The 16,711-nt window shown below is 57.0% G+C and overlaps 1 protein-coding gene across 3 annotated transcripts; it reads right to left on the bottom strand.

The window, feature by feature from the left end:
• Positions 1 to 74: 74 nt before the first annotated feature.
• Positions 75 to 3,350, bottom strand: MARCKSL1 (MARCKS like 1). Of its 3 annotated transcripts, none has more exons than XM_037827850.1 (3): positions 3,335 to 3,350; positions 2,221 to 2,408; positions 75 to 1,352 (listed from the first exon to the last, which is right to left on the bottom strand). In XM_037827850.1, the coding sequence occupies exons 2-3, from the start codon at positions 2,305 to 2,307 to the stop codon at positions 840 to 842; spliced, it is 600 nt and encodes a 199-aa protein (XP_037683778.1). In that variant the 5' UTR covers positions 2,308 to 2,408; positions 3,335 to 3,350; the 3' UTR covers positions 75 to 839. The 3 variants fall into 3 exon arrangements, with proteins under 3 accessions (XP_037683778.1, XP_037683777.1, XP_037683776.1); XM_037827849.1 differs by lacking the exon at positions 3,335 to 3,350 and adding an exon at positions 2,868 to 2,988; XM_037827848.1 differs by lacking the exon at positions 3,335 to 3,350 and having other exon boundaries at positions 2,221 to 2,516.
• Between the last annotated feature and the right edge of the window lie 13,361 nt (positions 3,351 to 16,711).

Raw genomic sequence — 16,711 nt, 5'->3', positions numbered from 1 at the left:
CAGTGTCCATGAGGCCCCTTTTTACCAGTCTTTTCACTCTATCCCCAGAAGACCACTCATAAAAAAAGCACAACTAAAGGGAGAACATTTATTCCTTTTCCAAATGTTACAGTAAAACCAGATGGAAGAGAATGGTTTTAGCAGTTAGAAAAAAAAAATACAAATCTAGGGTTTGGCCATTAAAAGTTATTTACAAGGCAGAGGGAAAAATAAAAAGACAACAAGAAGTTGTTTCACATTACAGACCTCCCCTCCCACCCCAAAGCTTAATACTTGCTTACCAAGTCAAAAAAGAGACACAGTTGATTCACAAGCTGGAGGTTTGAACTTGAGTAAGACATTTATAAAAACCCAGACAGGGGCAGTGTCCTCCCTAGCCCAGGGGCCACTAGGCACAGCACAAGAGACTAAAAACTCAACAGGGAGGAAAGCTGGACACTCAAGAGTTTGGGAGTGCAAGCACCCCACTTCTGGCTCAGGGATTTGGGGAGCAGGGTAAACAAAACCTACTTGGAAAAGAATCAGGGAAGAAGACCAGCAATTGATTTCTGCAGGGGTGGGGCCAGGAAAGGAGGTAGGGCTGGGAGCAGGAGCATTTCACATCACTAACCTAACTTGGGAAACTGCAAGGGACCATCTTCAGCTGGCCTCCAGAGGAAGACCAGATGGATGATGGGAGAATCCACAGGAGGGAGAGCAGGAGAGGGAACATGGCTGGGAGGGGGCAACAGCCCCTTTCTGGGCACAGGAAGGCAGCCAGGGCACCAGGTCCAGGCAGTGACCTCACAAGGACAGCACAGTTCTTGCAGCTTAGAGATCACCCACCTGCCCCCACCCAGCTACTCATTCTGCTTGCTCGCAGGTGTAGGGCCACTCTCTGGCCCCGAGGGAGTGGAAGGCTCTGCAGCCTGGGGCCCTGCCTCTTCTTCTGTGTCTCCTCCCTTGGAGTCAGCACTAGCCTCTGCCCCCTTGGCCTGGGGCTCCTGGCTCTCAGGGGTAGCAACAGCCTTCCCTTCCTGGGCAGTGCCTTCGTCGCTGCAGACACCCATCTCCCCCTGCTCCTGCTCTTCCTCCGTGGGTGAGGAAGCAGAGGAATCACCCCCACCCTCCTTCCGATTTCTCTTGAAGGATAGGCCGCTCAATTTGAAAGGCTTCTTGAAGGAGAATTTCTTCTTTTTCTTGGGGGTCTCCTTGGGGGGAACCTCCCCCTTGGCCTCAGCGCCCTGGCTGGGGGGTGCTGGCTCGATGGCATCGCCGGTGGCCCCGGCTGCCTCATATGTTCCGTTCACGGGGGGCGACTCCCCTTCACCCTTGGGGGATAGGTCTCCATTGCTTTTCACGTGGCCGTTCTCCTGCAGGACAGAAGAGACAGCAATGAGGGCGTGGGCTCCTCTCCCCTCCCCCAGCCCGCTTCTGATCCCTTCCAGACAACGCGGCCCCGGATTCGGCTACTGCAACCCGAAAGTCTGGCTTTGGCCTCACCCCACACCCGGGATTCCATCAAACATCTTCGTCTCGCCCCTCACAGGCGCGCTGGGATCCAGCGCACAGAGGCCGCAGCCGGCAGGAGGCGCTGGGGTCCGGGGGCCACGCACACGCGCGCGTGCACACACACCCACACACACCGGCCGGGAGCGATCTCTTAATTCCGCGCGGAACCGCTCCGGGCCGTGGATCTCCCGCGGGCGGGCGAACAGTGCCCGGCGATATTGGGCGGGAAGCCGCCACGGGGCGCTGTTTATCTGTACCTGGACGGCCTGTTCTCCCAGCCTCCCGCTTTGTGCAAAAGGCCCCCCACCCACCCCAGGCTCTCCCCACGTCGATCGTCGTCCCCCCCCCCGCTCCCAGAAATAAACCGTGAACCATCAAGGTCGGGTCTGCGGGTGCGGTGCGCTCCCCACCAGGCACCCGCCCCGCGGCCCCTAGGCGCCCCCCTTGGCGCGGCCCAGCAGCGCCTTTGTTCCCCGCACAGCACTTGGGGCGGCCGGGGGGCAGCGCCCGCGGCCGGGGCCGCGAACAAAGAAGGCGGCGGGGCCCAGTCCGCGCCCCCTCCCCGCCCCTCCCCTTGCTTCGCCCGCGGGGGCTGCGGCGCCGAGAACAAAGGGACCCGGCGGGGGAGGGGGCGCCGCGTGTCCGGGGCCGGACAAAGCGCGCGGCTCTGGCCCAGGGCCGTAGAGGGGGCGAGGTGCGAGTGGGTCGGGCCGTGCCGAGCGCACCCACCTGTCCGTTGGCCTTGGAGGGGGAAGCGCCTGCTGCCTCCTCCGCGTTCACGTCGCCCCGGGGAGCCTTGGAGCTCTGGCTGCCCATGCTGGGGGTCTGCTGGGGGGCGCCCGGAGCCGCCCCGGGCTCGCGCCACAGGGGATACTTCGGCGAGGTCGGCCGGGCCGGCGGAGGGGTGGGGCTCGCGTCTGAGGGGGAGGGGTGTCAGGGGGAAAACCGAGCTGCACCCCCACTCCGCGCCCGACCCACTTGCAGAGCCGGCCGCTCTCCGCTTCGCGCCGGAATGCCGCCCGCCGCCCGCCGCGCCTGCATATATAAGCGCCCAGAGCCCGGGGGCGGGGCCGGACATTTAAATGAGCGCCCAATCGAGGGGGCTGAGGCGGGGTTAGGTCGCGGGCCCCACTTACTCTGTGGGCGACCCTGAAAGTGGTTTCCCCTTCCAACCCGACAACCAGGGGCAGGTGGGTCCGGGGTGGGGAGAAGAGAGAGGGCTTCTTCAGGGAGCTGCCTGGGAGGCGGGGTCCCAAAGGAAAAGGGGAGAGAGATCATCTTTTCCGTCCCCCAGCTCTCAGGGTGGGCGCCCCAGCGCTGTGCAGCGGAGTGACAGCATCTGTCATTCTCCCCCTCGAACTCGTCTAAGAGCTCACATGCCCAGACTTGTCAGACGGCTGGTCCTGAGTTATGCTCCAGGAAATGTGGCCCATAGAAGCTCCAGGCCCCGCGCCGCGTTCGCACTCCACTCCAGCCTTCCTGTCAGCCAAGGCCAGCCTGGGGTGGGGGGTGAGGGGTCTGACCTGGCTAGACTGGTGGATCCCACCCCTCAGCCCCACGGTCGCCAGTCATGCCGAGCCGGGGCAGTCACGCTGACCTGAGCCCCTCCTGCCCTCAGCCTGGTTCCGTTACGACTCCCGGGGGTCCTATGACTGACTTGAAGGTCACCTCCATTCCCATGTGAAAGTTGAGAAGCCTGAGACTCAGCGAAGGGGACAGCTTGTCTGGCTTGAGCCCGGTGCCCCGCCAGCCCACCCTCCACTCCCCACCCGCCATGCATCTTTTCCCCCAGGTCAGGGCTCCCCACACAGGCAGAGAAATCCTAGCAAGAGACTCAACAAACCTCAAAACACTCCAGCTCCTGAAGAGGAGGGATGTCCCCTTGAGGACAGCCCCCAAGACTGCCCAGCCCAGTCTCCTGCTCTGATTGAGAGTGAGGGAGAAGGGCAGTGGGGGTGGCTGGAGTCTCACCAACTCTGGCACTGCCACTTCCCCTTCCCCTGACCTGGGCAGGTCCGTGGGAACCCCCAGAGTCCTGGCCCCGGATGTGCGTGTCCTGTTGCCTGCTCTCAGCCCCCAGGAGGAAGAGGATAGGGGCTGGAGGAAGCAAAGTGTTGCAAAAGCAAGGCTGTATCCTGGCCAACTCAGCAACCCCTCCTGCCCTCCCTCCTATGGGTAATTACGGCCTCCTGGAAGGCCTGGGGCTGTGAGGTGTGGAGACACCCCAGCGCCTGAGAAATCAGGAACCTCCAGAGAAGGGCTGGCTTGTACATTCTGCACTCCTGCATTCTCCATCCCCACCCCACCCCTCTGAGATGACAGACTATTTTTGGCTTTATTGGCCCTCTCTTTCCCATTTTACAGATTGGGAAACTGAGGTTCAGAAAAGGGAAGGGAAACTGACGTGCAGTAGATACTAGCAGATAGCTGTAGTCGAGGGTGAGAAAGGGTTTGGAGAGGACTGATAAAATGGGTTGGGGGCTGTAAAGAAACTCCTAGAAGAATCCCTGGTTGAGACCTGGGGCTGCCTGGTTAGAGGGGGGCCAAGGAGAGCTATCTTTGGGACGGGGAGGGGCACTGTGCCCCACTGCAGCTTGCTGGCAGGACAGTGACCTCCGCCCACTGCTCCTAAGGGATGGACGTCGTGACCTGCATCTCTTGTCTCAGCCACAATAGGGAACCCACAATGCTGCCAGGCACTGCCTGCACTGACTGGCCGGGCTCAGATGAGGGCTTGTGAGTCCTGGAGAGGTTGGGGTCAGGGGTTAAGAGCAAATCCTAAGGCTTCTGACTCCCAGGCACTACCCTCTGGGGATCAGAGGCAGATCCCCTGGATGATGCCCAAGAGGAGAGAGGAGCATCAGGGCTGAACAACCCTGAGTCCCCAGATCCCCAGAGGGGGGACTCTGTAGAGATCCAAGAAGGCTGGGGAGAGTGTGCCTGAGAGCCCAGTCCCTCAGCAAATCCAGGTCCCGGTAGAATCTAGCTCTTCTAGAAGAGGGAAGAGGCTTGGATGTGGGGGATGTGGGGGGGAGGCGGGCACAGCAGCCCCCACAGCCTCCTCCGTCCACACTGGGGCTCCTTCCTCCCCAGCTGCTGCCAACCCAGACAATGCGCCCATTGTTCTGCGTCTCCGGGGGCCTGTGTGTGACTGTGTGTGTCTGTTTCTCTCTGTGTGTGACTGTGTATTGCTCTGTATCTGTCTGTGTTTAAGACTTTGTGGCTGTGTGCGCATGTGTGTGACCAGGTGTATATATTTGTGGTTGTATGAGCCTGCGTCTTTGTTTGGTTCTGTATATTTAAGGGTGAGAGAAAGCCGTGGTGACTCTTAGTGACTCTGTGACTTTCTGGGTGTGTGCCTGTCTGGTTTTGATGACTGTAGCTGACTGTGATTGAAAGTGTGGGGCTGTGTTAAGCTATCTGTGAGTGTGCAGATGAAGGTGTGGCTACCTTGTGCTTGTATGAGTGGCCCTGTGGGTGCCTCAGTGGGTCAGGAAAGCTGGGGGGGTCAGAACCTATGACTTGTGGGCCTTTGCCAGGGCCAAGTGGCAGGGAAAGGAGGACTGGGAAGGAGGGGTGACCCTGGATTGGAGGGGGGAGGGGAAGCTGCAGGGACCAGGAACCCCGTGTTCACATCCACTCCCCATCTGTCTCAGTTCTCCTTGTGAGGGCTCAGAGCCTGGCCCTGGCCCGTGAGTAAAGCATGGGTAGCAGGAAATGAACTTTCCTGGCAGGAAGCCTGGGGCCTCAGCAGAGACATGAAGGGCTGAAGGTGGGAGGAAGGGAGAAGAGAACACAGCTCAGTCAAGGAGGTTAGGGATGGCACTTGGAGGCCTCTGAGCAGAGCCCTGGGGCAGGGATCAGGTTAGATGCTGGCTGTGGTGAGACTGTGCAATATCTAGTCAGAGATGGGGGGATGGGCCTACCTAGTGGAGGGTCCAACATATGCAAAGAGAGAGATGGGAGGAGATATCAGAGAATGGTTAGGGCCCAATGGAGGCCCTAGAATGCTAGGCCGAGCCAAGGAACAGTGACTTGGCACTGTCTAGTGCCCCACCCCAGGGGTCCACCTCCTTTTAGGCAGCATCTGCCGGGCGTGGAGACCTGAGTTCTAGCCCCAGTTCTGCCTCTTCCTGCCCTGTGACCTTGAGCCTGTCCCCTCTCCTCTTTGGCCTCATTCTGTGCAGTAGGAGGTTCTCCATGATTCACACTCAAAAAGACTTCCTGGAGATCCTTCTGTTCACATGTGGCAGAGGGTAAGAAGTGAGTCATGCAGGGCCCCTACCCTCAGGGGTTTCCCAGTCCAGGGGAGGATACAGGCCGTGCCTTAGAGGAGAGTAAAGAGCCAGACATATTTTGGATGAGAGGCCTGTGAGCTGCATGGAGGAGGGGGCCTGTGGGTGGACCAGAGGATGGGGAAGAGCTTAGAGCAGCACAAGTGGGAACAGCCAATGGTCTATGTGAGGGTGTGGAAGGAGGAAGAGGCTGAGTTGGGAGAGAGGTTCAGGAGATGGGGTCCCCAATATTCGGGGGTCCCTGGAATTCAGTTAACAGCCTGGGCCTGGGGATAGGGCAAGGAGAGAGGAATTACACTCCTGCTGCCCATATTTCTGTTTCTGGGGACAGCTGGTGAGACGGATCCGTTGAGTGAGACAGGGACATCAGAGGACAAAAGAACTTGGAAGGGAGTTGCTGGATCTAGTCTTGCTGTGTTTGAGGTACTCAAGCAACATCTGAGAGAACATCCAGGAGGTAGCCTGAAATCTATGCTTCAGCATTCACACATGGCAATGATGTTTCCTGAGCCAAGGGCCGGGGTCCAAAGCCTAGCTAGTGACTTTATAGGGACAATGGACAGATAGTTTGAAATCAGGACTGATCTCAAGAAATCTGAGCCTCTGATTAAGAGAGTAACTGGAGCCAAGCAGGACATGATGTCACTCTTGAGGTACCTGGGCAGTGGGGAGCATTGCCACTAATGTGGCAGGTGGCAGGAGAGGACCCCAGGAAGGAACCCAGGAAGGAGGCAAAAGAGAGCGGGGAGGAAAACTCCAGAGTGCACAGCCATGGAGATCCTTAATCCCTGGCTAGAGTTAAGAAAAGGCAGGAATGACCAACAAAAACAAGAATCATAGCTGCTAGCAGTGATTAAGTGCCTACTGTATGCTGAGCCCGGTGCCACCTGCTTTACATACATCACCTCATGCCCTGGGGAGATGCGCACCATCACGGTTCCTATTTACAGAGGAGAAAACAAGTGAGGTGGAGCGTTTCTGTGAGCAGGGTCAGAGGAGGAGGTCAAGGACAAGCAGGAAGTGGTTTTCAGGAGCTCCGGGGAGCATGGTGGTGCTGGGTCCGGGTGCGTGCGGGCATCCAGAAAGGATGGTGATGCTTTGGGCTTGGGGGCATTAGTCAGGATGTCATGTCGGCAGGGAGAGTCAAGGTAGCCCCAGTGTGGGGACTCCTGGGGGTGGGCTTGACTCCCCAGAACCATGGCTGCAGCAACAGGACCCAGGTCTGCAGCTTCCCTGCCCGTTGGGGGTCTTGGACCCCAATGTGGATACTGGGGCATCTCAGGGGCTCTTTACTAGGACCCAAACAATCCAACTCATTACCAAATCACAAGGACAGGGATTCTGAAAGTTCCAAGCTGCCGGGACCGTTTATTTTCCCCTCTTATTTTTCCTCTGGGCTCCTGTGTGTGGCTGCATGAATGGGGGAGGGGGGGTTGTCACAAAAACTGGGCAAGGCCCAGCCACAATCTAACAGAACTGTCTCTCTGGGGCTTAGTCTCCCCAACACCAAAGAGGCACGTGATCCCAGCCCGCCTGTTTACTTCCTCCAGGCTTGTTGAGATCACCAGAAATTCAACCCAGTTTATCTGGGCTGCCCTGAGCCTGCCCCTTCTCCACTACCCTCCCCCACTTCCCAACTTTCAGTTTCTTTTCAGATCCTGGGTATCTTCAGGGGAAGGGGTAACAAAACCAGTGGAGTGGGGATTGCTTACAACTTTCCAGCCGAAATCCCCCACTTAGGGAAAGTCCCTTCAAAACGGAAACTGAAACTCCTTCCCGGTCCCTTCATCCCCGCCACCCCCACCCGACCTGATGACCGGCTTCCAGGGATCCTCTCCATATCCAGCCTCTGTCCCCTCTTCCCTGAAATGATCGGGGCCCAAATTACAGACCCTTTTCAAGCTTTGTGACCCTGGGCAAGTCCCTTCTCGCCAGGCCTCCCTCTGTCCCTCTGTAACATGGGGGTGGTGGGAGTGCGGGACTGTCGGGCCGAGGCAGCTGTAGCGCTGAAGAGACGGCTCCAGCACGTCCTTCCCAGCTATGTGCTTAGATCTGGGCTCAGTATACCCTCCTCCGTAAAGTGAGAATGATAATGGTACCAATTTTGTAGTTTTTTCTGCCGTAAATGAGTTAGTGCAATCAGGTAAAGCACCTGAGGTGCAGAACACCCTGGAAGCATTCAACAAATGTTCCTAGATACTGTTGAGCAAAATGCCAGGACAAGGGCCTGACACAAACTTGGGGCTCAACAGTGTGCCCATTCCCTTCCTTTCTCTTCTCTTCCTGCCTCAGGGAGGGGAGGTGGGAGTCTCAGATTGCCCTGAGATATCCCTGTGGCCCCGCCGCCCCAGGGAACCACCACCCTTCTTCCTCTGAGGCAGGTGATGGGGGGACTGACTGGGCTGTTTTAAAGGATGCTAAATTGTTCAGGGGGAAATTTATCTGCTTTCAACCAGTTCCTTAAATGGTAAAGGAAATTGCCACCACCCCCCTCCCCTGCCCCAGAACCCTGAGGACTCTCTCCCTCTCTTCTGGCACCCCCAGAAGTATCCACCTTGGACTCCCCTTAATGACCTCCCCTAGAGAGACACACTCTGGAAAGAAGCCCCCTTCAATACACACACATTCATCTGTCTGCCCCCTGCCAGCATCGCTTCAAATACCCCTTCCAGCATGGACTAAAAATGATGGTAGCGAGGGTGGTGCCTAAGAGGCTGGCTCAGGCAACTGGGTAGAAGGAAGTGCCGAGACCCATATGTGGGAGCCAAGAGGAGGAGCAGCAGAACATACACAGAAACAGAGAGGTCAGTTTGGGAAAGGTTGAGTTTGAGGTGCCTTTGGGATATCATGAGGACAGATCTCTGGGTCTGGAGAAAAATCTGTGTTGGAGAGAAAGAGAGAGGAAGAGATGACCGCTCTTGCTTTTCTCTCTCCTCTGTGTGTACCTGCAAGAGAATCTACATGCTGATGACTCAGAAACCTCTATCGCCAGCCCAGATCGCTTTCCAGAACTCCCGCTGCCCCTGGAGACCAACCCAGATGTCTTATAGGGACCTACAAGACAAACAAGCCCAACTGGACAAAGATTGGAAGGGATGAAGCTGGAGGAAAGATACCCAGGGAAGAGTCAATTAGACTCTGCCAGGGGAGGGCAGAGGACAGAGGAGGAGGAGATGAAGTCCAGAGTCATTCAGGGAACAGAGAACACCAGGGATGTGGAATGGTTTGATGTGGAGGGAAAGGGAGTTGGAGGAGGGAAGATTAAGGTTCTGGGAGTTTGCTGTTCCCTGAGAGATGGGCAGTGGGGAGCTGGTGGTGAGGAGCTGGGCATGGAGCTTCCTGTTAGTCATCTGCTTATGTGCCTGCGAGTCCTGCAAGGGCAGGGGCTGGGTCTTAATCAGGCCTGGCTGGGGTGTGTGTGCACTTGCTGTTGACCATAGAGAGGATCAGTCAGGGCAGCAGCCCAAAGGCTCCTTCCTCTAGCCATCAGCACCCTCTTGCCAGGACCCACTCCTGGGCTCAGTCCTGGACAGGACCTGGGAGTGTGCACAGGGACAGGTGCCCTGAGGCCTTGGACCTAGTCGAGGATCAGAAACTACCTGTTGCCCACCAGAGAAGCCTCTGAGATCCCTGGCAGGGCTCCGGGTCTGGCAATGCCATGCTGGGGGTTGGCTCTGCTGTGCTGCAGCCCTCAGCATCAGGACCCCACTCTGGGTGCTGCTCCCTGGGTGTCAGCCCTGACGGCTCCCACTTCTCCACCCCCACCTCAATCAGTACCCAGGGCCTGTCCTTGTTCTTCCTGTTTAACATCACCCAGCTGCACACATTCCCTCCTCAACTCATCAATACTTGCCAGAATTTCTGCACCCAGAAATGAGATGTATTAAGAAGGATCTTTGAAATGCACAGTTGGACCATGTCCCTCCCCCTGCTTTAAATCTTTCCATGCCCCCCTACTTCCTCCTGGATGTCCAACCCCCTGTTTTGGCCTTCAAAGCCTTTGAAGCTCTCTCCCCAGCCTGCCTCGTTTCAGGCCCCTCAGTGGAATGACAAATTCAGCCTGCAAATCCCCAAGCCTTTCTCTGTGCTGCACCCTCTCCCTGGAATACTCCTTGCCTTGCATGCTTTTCCAGTGCCTGCCCACCTGGCAAGATTCAGCTCAAGGGTCCCTGCCAGAAGTCTTCCCTGATACTCTGGGGACCCACTGTACCCCAGAGTAACGTCACCCTATTATGAAACTTCACTGAATCGGTGAATGTGCATGCCTTTCTCTTTCTACGGCACTGAAAGAGTCTGGAGAAGAGGAACCAGGTCTAGTTCATCTGGTCTATCCCAGATACAGGGGAATGTTCATGGGTGGGAAGGGATGCAGTGGGAGGGTGGGGAGATGCCACAAGGTGCTCTCCCAGCCCGCTGGGTTCAACCTAACTCAGTGCATGTGAATGGTGAGAACTGAGATATTCATCCCCCAAAGTGAAGAGAACCCGAGACAGGCAGAACTGTTTTATTTGGGGAGTGGGGAGCTACACAGAGACCCCAGGAGAGAGAACAAAGGTGGGTAATCTTCATCCCCAGAAAGGGGACACTGGATCACGTAGTGCTCCCAGGCTGTCTTCTTGCTCATCCCTGTCTCTGCTTCGAGATCTCCATGGGATGAACCTGAAGCCTGTCTGCCCAAATTCCTAGAAAAGAGACACTGGTGGCACTTTCCCAGAGCCTGGGGGCACAGGGAGGGTAGCTGAGCATGCCAGACTGCCTGGGCTCAAATCCAGCCCTGCCATGAACTAGCTCGGTGACCTTGGGCAAGTCAGTTAAGGACTCTGAGCCTCAATTTCCTTTTCTGAGGATAATGGAAATCATGATGGTACCCTATGATAAGCATCAAAAAAGAAAATGACTGCATAGGATTAGCACAGTACCTGGCAGAGAGTAAATACATGATAAATATCAATTATTATTATATGTTATCAAGAGACCTGGTTCTGGTTCTGCCATTGCTTTCCTCTCTGGGTCTGTCTCAGATTCTGTTTCTGTAAAATGGGGTGTTGAAGGATTAAATGATATAATCACTTCTAAGATGAATGATTATCTCTGCCCCTTTAAGGTTTGCCTCCCCTACTCTGTTAGGTCTTTACTGGACTCTGTCCAGGCAGGACCCGCTGCCACCAGGCCAGTCCAACTCCTTCCCTCTGCCCCCACAGCAGAATGAGAGGAAAGGGCTGGTGTTGTTTCAGCAGGGACTGTGGTTAGACAGGATGAAGGACTTCCTTCCAGGCTGCAGGATGCTACCCTGGGAAGGGGCCAGAGGTGATGGGACTGATGCCACTGGATGAGGGGATGCTTCCAGGGGAACAGCCAAACGGGGTGGGTTAGGCCAGGGCTGGCCAGCTCATCAGTGACCTCACTTCCAGAGATCCTGGAGGGGCTGTGTTTAAACTCATCCCACAGCTCCCAAGATCACAGAGATATCAGGCAGGCATTGAGACACAGCAAAAGAGAGATCTCCAGCTAGGCCTATAGCTGTTCCCTCCACTGGGAACGCTCTCCCCAGTGTCTCCAAGTGGCTGCACCTTCACCCTTCAAGCCTCCATTTCAGAGTTCCCTCCTCAGAGAGGACCTCCTGAGCACCGCTGCAACTCGTTTGATGTTTACTGATCCCCAACAACATGTCAGGCACTGTTCTAGGCACTGGAGAGAGATCTGTGAACAAGATAAAGTCTCTGCTCAGCCCGGTTCTTCCCAAACACAGAGGACTGTTTCTCTCTTACTCCTTTAGAGTGTCCATCTCCCAAATCAGAATGGAGGCTTCCTAAGGGCAGGGAGCTTGACTGTTTCACCAGCGTAAACCCAGTGATTCAGTGTAGACGCCTGGTACAAACCACTGAAAAAGGGCCTTGATAAATATTTGCTGAATAAATAAATGGACACAGAGACCAGAGATAGACTGATACACACAGCGATGTGCAAAGGTGGGTCCGGGCATTCAGAGATGCGGGAAGATGTGAAGAACACACTATCACACAGGATGATCACCTCGGCCCCACCCTTCAAGCCCAAGCCCACCCCGAGCCTTCCGAACCTTCCTTCCTGTCTTCCTCCCGAGGACACGACCTACCCTGGTCCCCGCCTTCTCGGGGCTGGAATTGATAGGTTTGAGGAGCCCTGTTTGGGACTTGTCATTTTTACTTTTTTAGGTGTCTTGATGAAGAGAAATTTTAATATAGTCAAATCTGTCAATCTTTAAAAAAAAAATGTGTGTGTGGAGGTCCAAAAAGGAAGGGTCTGAATGACCCGCAGACACCCACGCCGGCCCGCGGGGTCTTCTCCCGCTGTGGCCGGTGCTGGGGCCTCGCGGTCCGGCCTCGCCCTTTCCCACCGCCCGGTCAGGCCCCGCCCCTCGACCCGCCCCGAGGCCCCGCCAATGCCGCCGCGCCCTCTTCTGGCCCCGCCCCTCACCGGCTCTCACGGGCGCAGCGGAACTAGATGTCGCTTCCTCTTGCCCAGGAATTGGTAGTTAATATTCTGCCACCGGTGCTTCCACCTAGACGAAGGGAAAATTGGGCAGAAAGGATGGGGACAAGGCTCCTCCTCCCTCCTTGTCTACGTCCCGCAGCATCCGCCTAGCCCCGCCCCTTCCCTCCGCGCTCAGTCGCCTTCAGGCCCCGCCCATCCCACCGGGTTCTGTCCCCTCCGCCGGCTCCCAGGCGCCGTTAGGACCCGCCCCTTCCTTTAGGCCCCGCCCCCGGGCCCCCTCCTGCCCCCAGGCCCCGCCCCGCTCGGCGCGCTCACGTGAGTCGCGGGCGCGTGCCGTAGCAGCTGGGCCAGCGCGCTGAGGGCACGTCGGCCAGGCCGGTGGCCCCCGGCAGCAGCAGGAGGTTGCGCGAGAGCCAGCGCCAGGCGGCGCCGGGCGGGCGGCGGCGCTGCGGGCTCAGCCAGTAGTCGCCCAGGCTGCGGCGGGCGGCGGGCGACGGCAGGACCGGGCCCCGGCAGCCCCAGAAGCACAACTCCTGGTCCAGGCGGTGCGGGGGTGTGGCCCGGGGCCGCCTGCGGAGGGGGCGCGCAGCGGTCACCCCAGGCGGGCACGACGCCAGGAGGGCACGACGGGCGGGCCGGGGGGCGCCTCGGATCAGATTTAGAGGGACAGGGAGGGGGATTGGAGTCCCTCACCCGGGACTTCCCAAGGACTGGGCGCCTCCCCCCACAGCTGTCGGGCCGAGGCTCTTGATCCCGCCAGCGCCTTCCCCTGGGCCTCCTCACCGGGACAGGAGAAAATCCACCACGAAGTGGGCAGTCTCGGTGAATAGCATGGTGTCCGTCCCTCCCGGCCAGGCCTGCGCCTCTTTAATACCTGCCTGGACGTGGAGGGGGAGGCCTGAAAGCCCATAGTCCCCCCGGGCCGGCTGTTTTTAGCAGGAGGCGTCAGCTGGCAGAGGCGGCTGGGCCCGCTGCATGGAGGAGGTCAATCACAAAATTTGAGAGACCCCGGAGACACTTGCCCCCAGAGCCAAGCACAGAGGGCTTGGCAGAGGCAGCAAGAGGGGGTCCAAGGGAAGGAAGGTTAGCTGCCCACTGAAGGAACCCTTCCCTCCCCACCTGGCGGCCTCCATTCTCTGTTCACACAACCCTGATGGTGTGCTCAGGTGGGGCTGAACCCACACCTAGAGAGGTCTCCCTGCTCCCTTCCACCACCTTTATCTCCCACGACCCTTATCAGAGCCTTCTCCCTTGTTGCCACAAACTCTAGTGCAGGCGGTCTTTTTTGGGCCCCATGGATGAGCTTCTGGGGCTCCACGACTGGCTAGAACTTCAACGTTCCATATATGTGGTCCTTGACCACGTTCCCCGCCTCCCCCCCACCGAAAAAAAAAGTCTAACCCTGCCCTACAAGGGTTGAGAACAGCCCCTCTCTGTCCTTGTCCTGCTCTGAAGCTGGCGTTCAGGGCTCCGGCTCTGTGCCCAGGCTGTCCCCTGCTCCCCCAACCCCTGGGGATAATGAGGAACTTGCTGGCCCAACTCCTTCTCCCACACTGCCAGTTTGGGCTATTTCCCCCCTAGTGACTCATACTGGTGGCTGGAGGGAGTGGGCAGCTGTTCTGAGCCCCCAGAGCCCAGTACAAGCCTTGACTTGCCACCCCAGTTGTGCATATTTAGGGTCTTAGTCTCCGCCTTTAATTCCTTCCTCTCTTTCCTGTACCCAGCCTTTCCCTCCTTGCCAACTCCTTCTCATCAGCAAACAAACAGGCTCCAGTCTTTCCTATCTTTGGAGAAAAAAAAAAAAGTCCTCCCTCAACCCCTTATCCTTCTCCAGCTCCCCCTTCACAGCCCACATTCTTGAAAGAATTGTGTACAATCACTGTTTCCACTTCCTCACTGAACTCTTACAATCTGCACCGTCTCCCCCCCCCCTGCCCCGGCCTCATTTCTCAGGAACAGCTCCTGTCAAGGCCACCACTGACCTCATTGTTGCTAAATCCAAGGGGTCCTTATCTGACGTGACCCCTTAGTGGTGGCTGACTTCAGCACAAATACTCCCTCCTATCTGAAATCCTTTTTTGCCCTTGTTTTTCTGGACATTGTGCACTCTTGATTTTCTCCCTATCTCCCCGGTTGCTGCTCCATGGCAAATCTCATTCTCTGCTCACGCCTACCTATGGGTGTTCCTGGGCTCTTTGCACTGTGTCCCGGAGGAATTTCCTCAGTCCCCACACTTTCAGTGTCCACCCTGCGTCACTCCTCTCCTTCAGCCCAGAGCTCTCCCCCTCCATCCCAAGCCTGCCTCCTGGACACCTCCGCCTGGATATTCCACCTCACAGGAAACGTGCCCCGCACCTGCCCTTCCTCCATGTTCCCCAACTTGGCTATATTTATTCAGGTGCCTGAACTAGAAATCTGGGCTTGGTTCTTGACTCTGCCCTCTCTCTCCCTTTTCATACTCAAATCACCACCCAAATCCTGCCAATTCCCTCTCCAGGACATATCTATACTCGTATTGCTTCTCTCCACCTCCCCTGCCACCACCGGTCCACAACATCTCACCTGGGAGGCTGTCCCGGCCTCCTGACTTGTCTCGCTGCTGTCACTCTCAATCACCCACATGGGCTAGTCCCACGGAGCGGCCAAGAGTGTTTTTCCAAAATGAGCATGTCCCCCTGCTCTGCATCTTCAGCACCAAGTTCACCTGTGATGGCACATTCTAATCCCAGTGCTGGGGACATTTCCCACCCCCATGTCTTTGCCTGGGTAACTGCTTCTCATTCCTCAAGTGTAAGTTCCTTAGGGAAGCCATTCCCCATCCCTGCCCAGGCCAGGTGGCTCTGCCCTGCCTTCTCACTGCCCCCGAGACCCATCCTCTGCAGACCTACCGCAGTTACTCACTAGCTAGTCTAATCTGCAGACATTCTACCAACTCCTGAGGCCTCCTATGCTGAGCCCGGGGGACAACAGGGTGAGTGACCCAGACCCTGCCCTCTAGGAGTCCACAGAGTAGACGCATTAAATAGGGACCAGGGAATAGATGATAAGTGCACAGAGAGCAACTCAGTGGGGCAAGCAGGAGCCATGGGAGAGGGTGGACAGGTGGCCTGGCCAGCTGGGCAGTCAGGGGAGCCTTCTTTGAGAAGTGACAGTTGGTGGAGAGCTGAGGGATGAATGGAGCTGAGAGGGAAGTTATATAAGGCAGAAGGAACAGTGTGTTCACAGGTGGGAAGAATGTTTTCTTGAGTCGCTGAGAGGTGTCTGGTGTGGCTGGAGAGCTTGAGGGAAGGGGTGGCCTGAGGCCAGACCCCAAAGGATCTTGTCAGACAGTTGAACATCAGCCCACAAATGAGTAAAAGAGCCACCAATGAGATTTAAATAGGAAAGTGGCACTGTTGGGTTTGTGTTCTTTATCAAATAATTCTGGGTTGGAGGGACCTAGGGAGAAGGAAGCTGGAAGACTGGTTAGGGGTAATCTGGACAAGTAGTGATGGGGCCCTGCTCAGGCTGTTGGCTGTGGGGTTGGGGCAGAACAGTCGCTTGGACGGGGGTTGGGGAAGAGGGAGGAGACGAGAATGGCTCTCGTGCCCCTACCCCAAGGGCGGGTGGGGAGATGGTGGCTGGGAGCTGGGTGTGTCCTGTGATGTCCAACCCACCCTTCTACCTGGAGATGGTCCGTCTTATGTCTTCCCGTGGTCCCTCAGGAGGGGGGTGGGGGGTGGAGGCCCCTGAGGTGGAAGGTGCTCAGAAGGCCTGAGAGAAGACAGAAGGAAGGAGAAAGGGGAAGCTGGGTCAGAGTCCGGATGTGATGGGGTTTCAGGGCAAGTGGTATCTGGGGTTTCTTCAGAACCTGGAAATTCCAGTCTTTGGCTCCGCCCCAAGACCCCCCTCATCCTGAGATGCTCAAATCCTGGGGCCCAGGTGGAAGTCCTGGGGGCCCTCTAGGGGCTGAGTCTAAATTTGAAGGGATTCAATCCCCTGACAGGTTCCAGGGTGGTGAGCAGGACTCCCGGCCGTCCCTGACATGTTGATCGACCACTTCCTGTGAACTCTCTCCAGCACCCGTTACCTGCATCATTCCATGGAATGCTCACAGTAATCCTTGGAGGCACGTAGCTTATTTGTCTTCTTATGAGATTTTAAGGGGTTAAGGAAGTTGCTCAAATTCAAGCAACTAGGACTAGGCAGAACAAGGATTTGAACCGAGGTTTGACTGACATCAGAGTCTGTGCTTTTAACTCCTGTGCTATATTAAGCTTCTCGACCCCCACGCCCACCCCTGTGGATTGGCTCAGTAAGGGGAGGAGGCTTTGTGGGGGATATGCTCCTCGTGGTTGGGGTGGCTGCACAACCACTCCACCCGCCTCATATCAAGCGATGGGAAAGGGTAGCGCTGACGTCATTTGTTGCCATGGCAATACAGCAACCCTTTCCCTGCCATCTCCATGGTA

This window comes from Choloepus didactylus, chromosome 2, assembly GCF_015220235.1.
Source record: "Choloepus didactylus isolate mChoDid1 chromosome 2, mChoDid1.pri, whole genome shotgun sequence".
Taxonomy (NCBI): domain Eukaryota; kingdom Metazoa; phylum Chordata; class Mammalia; order Pilosa; family Megalonychidae; genus Choloepus; species Choloepus didactylus.
Note: the sequence above shows the minus strand (reverse complement) of the source record. Positions and strands in the feature narration are given on the sequence as shown.

Bases quoted from the DNA above. Each gene is read 5' to 3' on its own strand.
- MARCKSL1 (XM_037827850.1), bottom strand. From the start codon at position 2,307: ATGGGCAGCCAGAGCTCCAAGGCTCCCCGGGGCGACGTGAACGCGGAG. The intron at 1,353-2,220 runs GTGGGTGCGCTC...TCTGTCCTGCAG, and splicing joins CCTCCAAGGCCAACGGACAG to GAGAACGGCCACGTGAAAAG.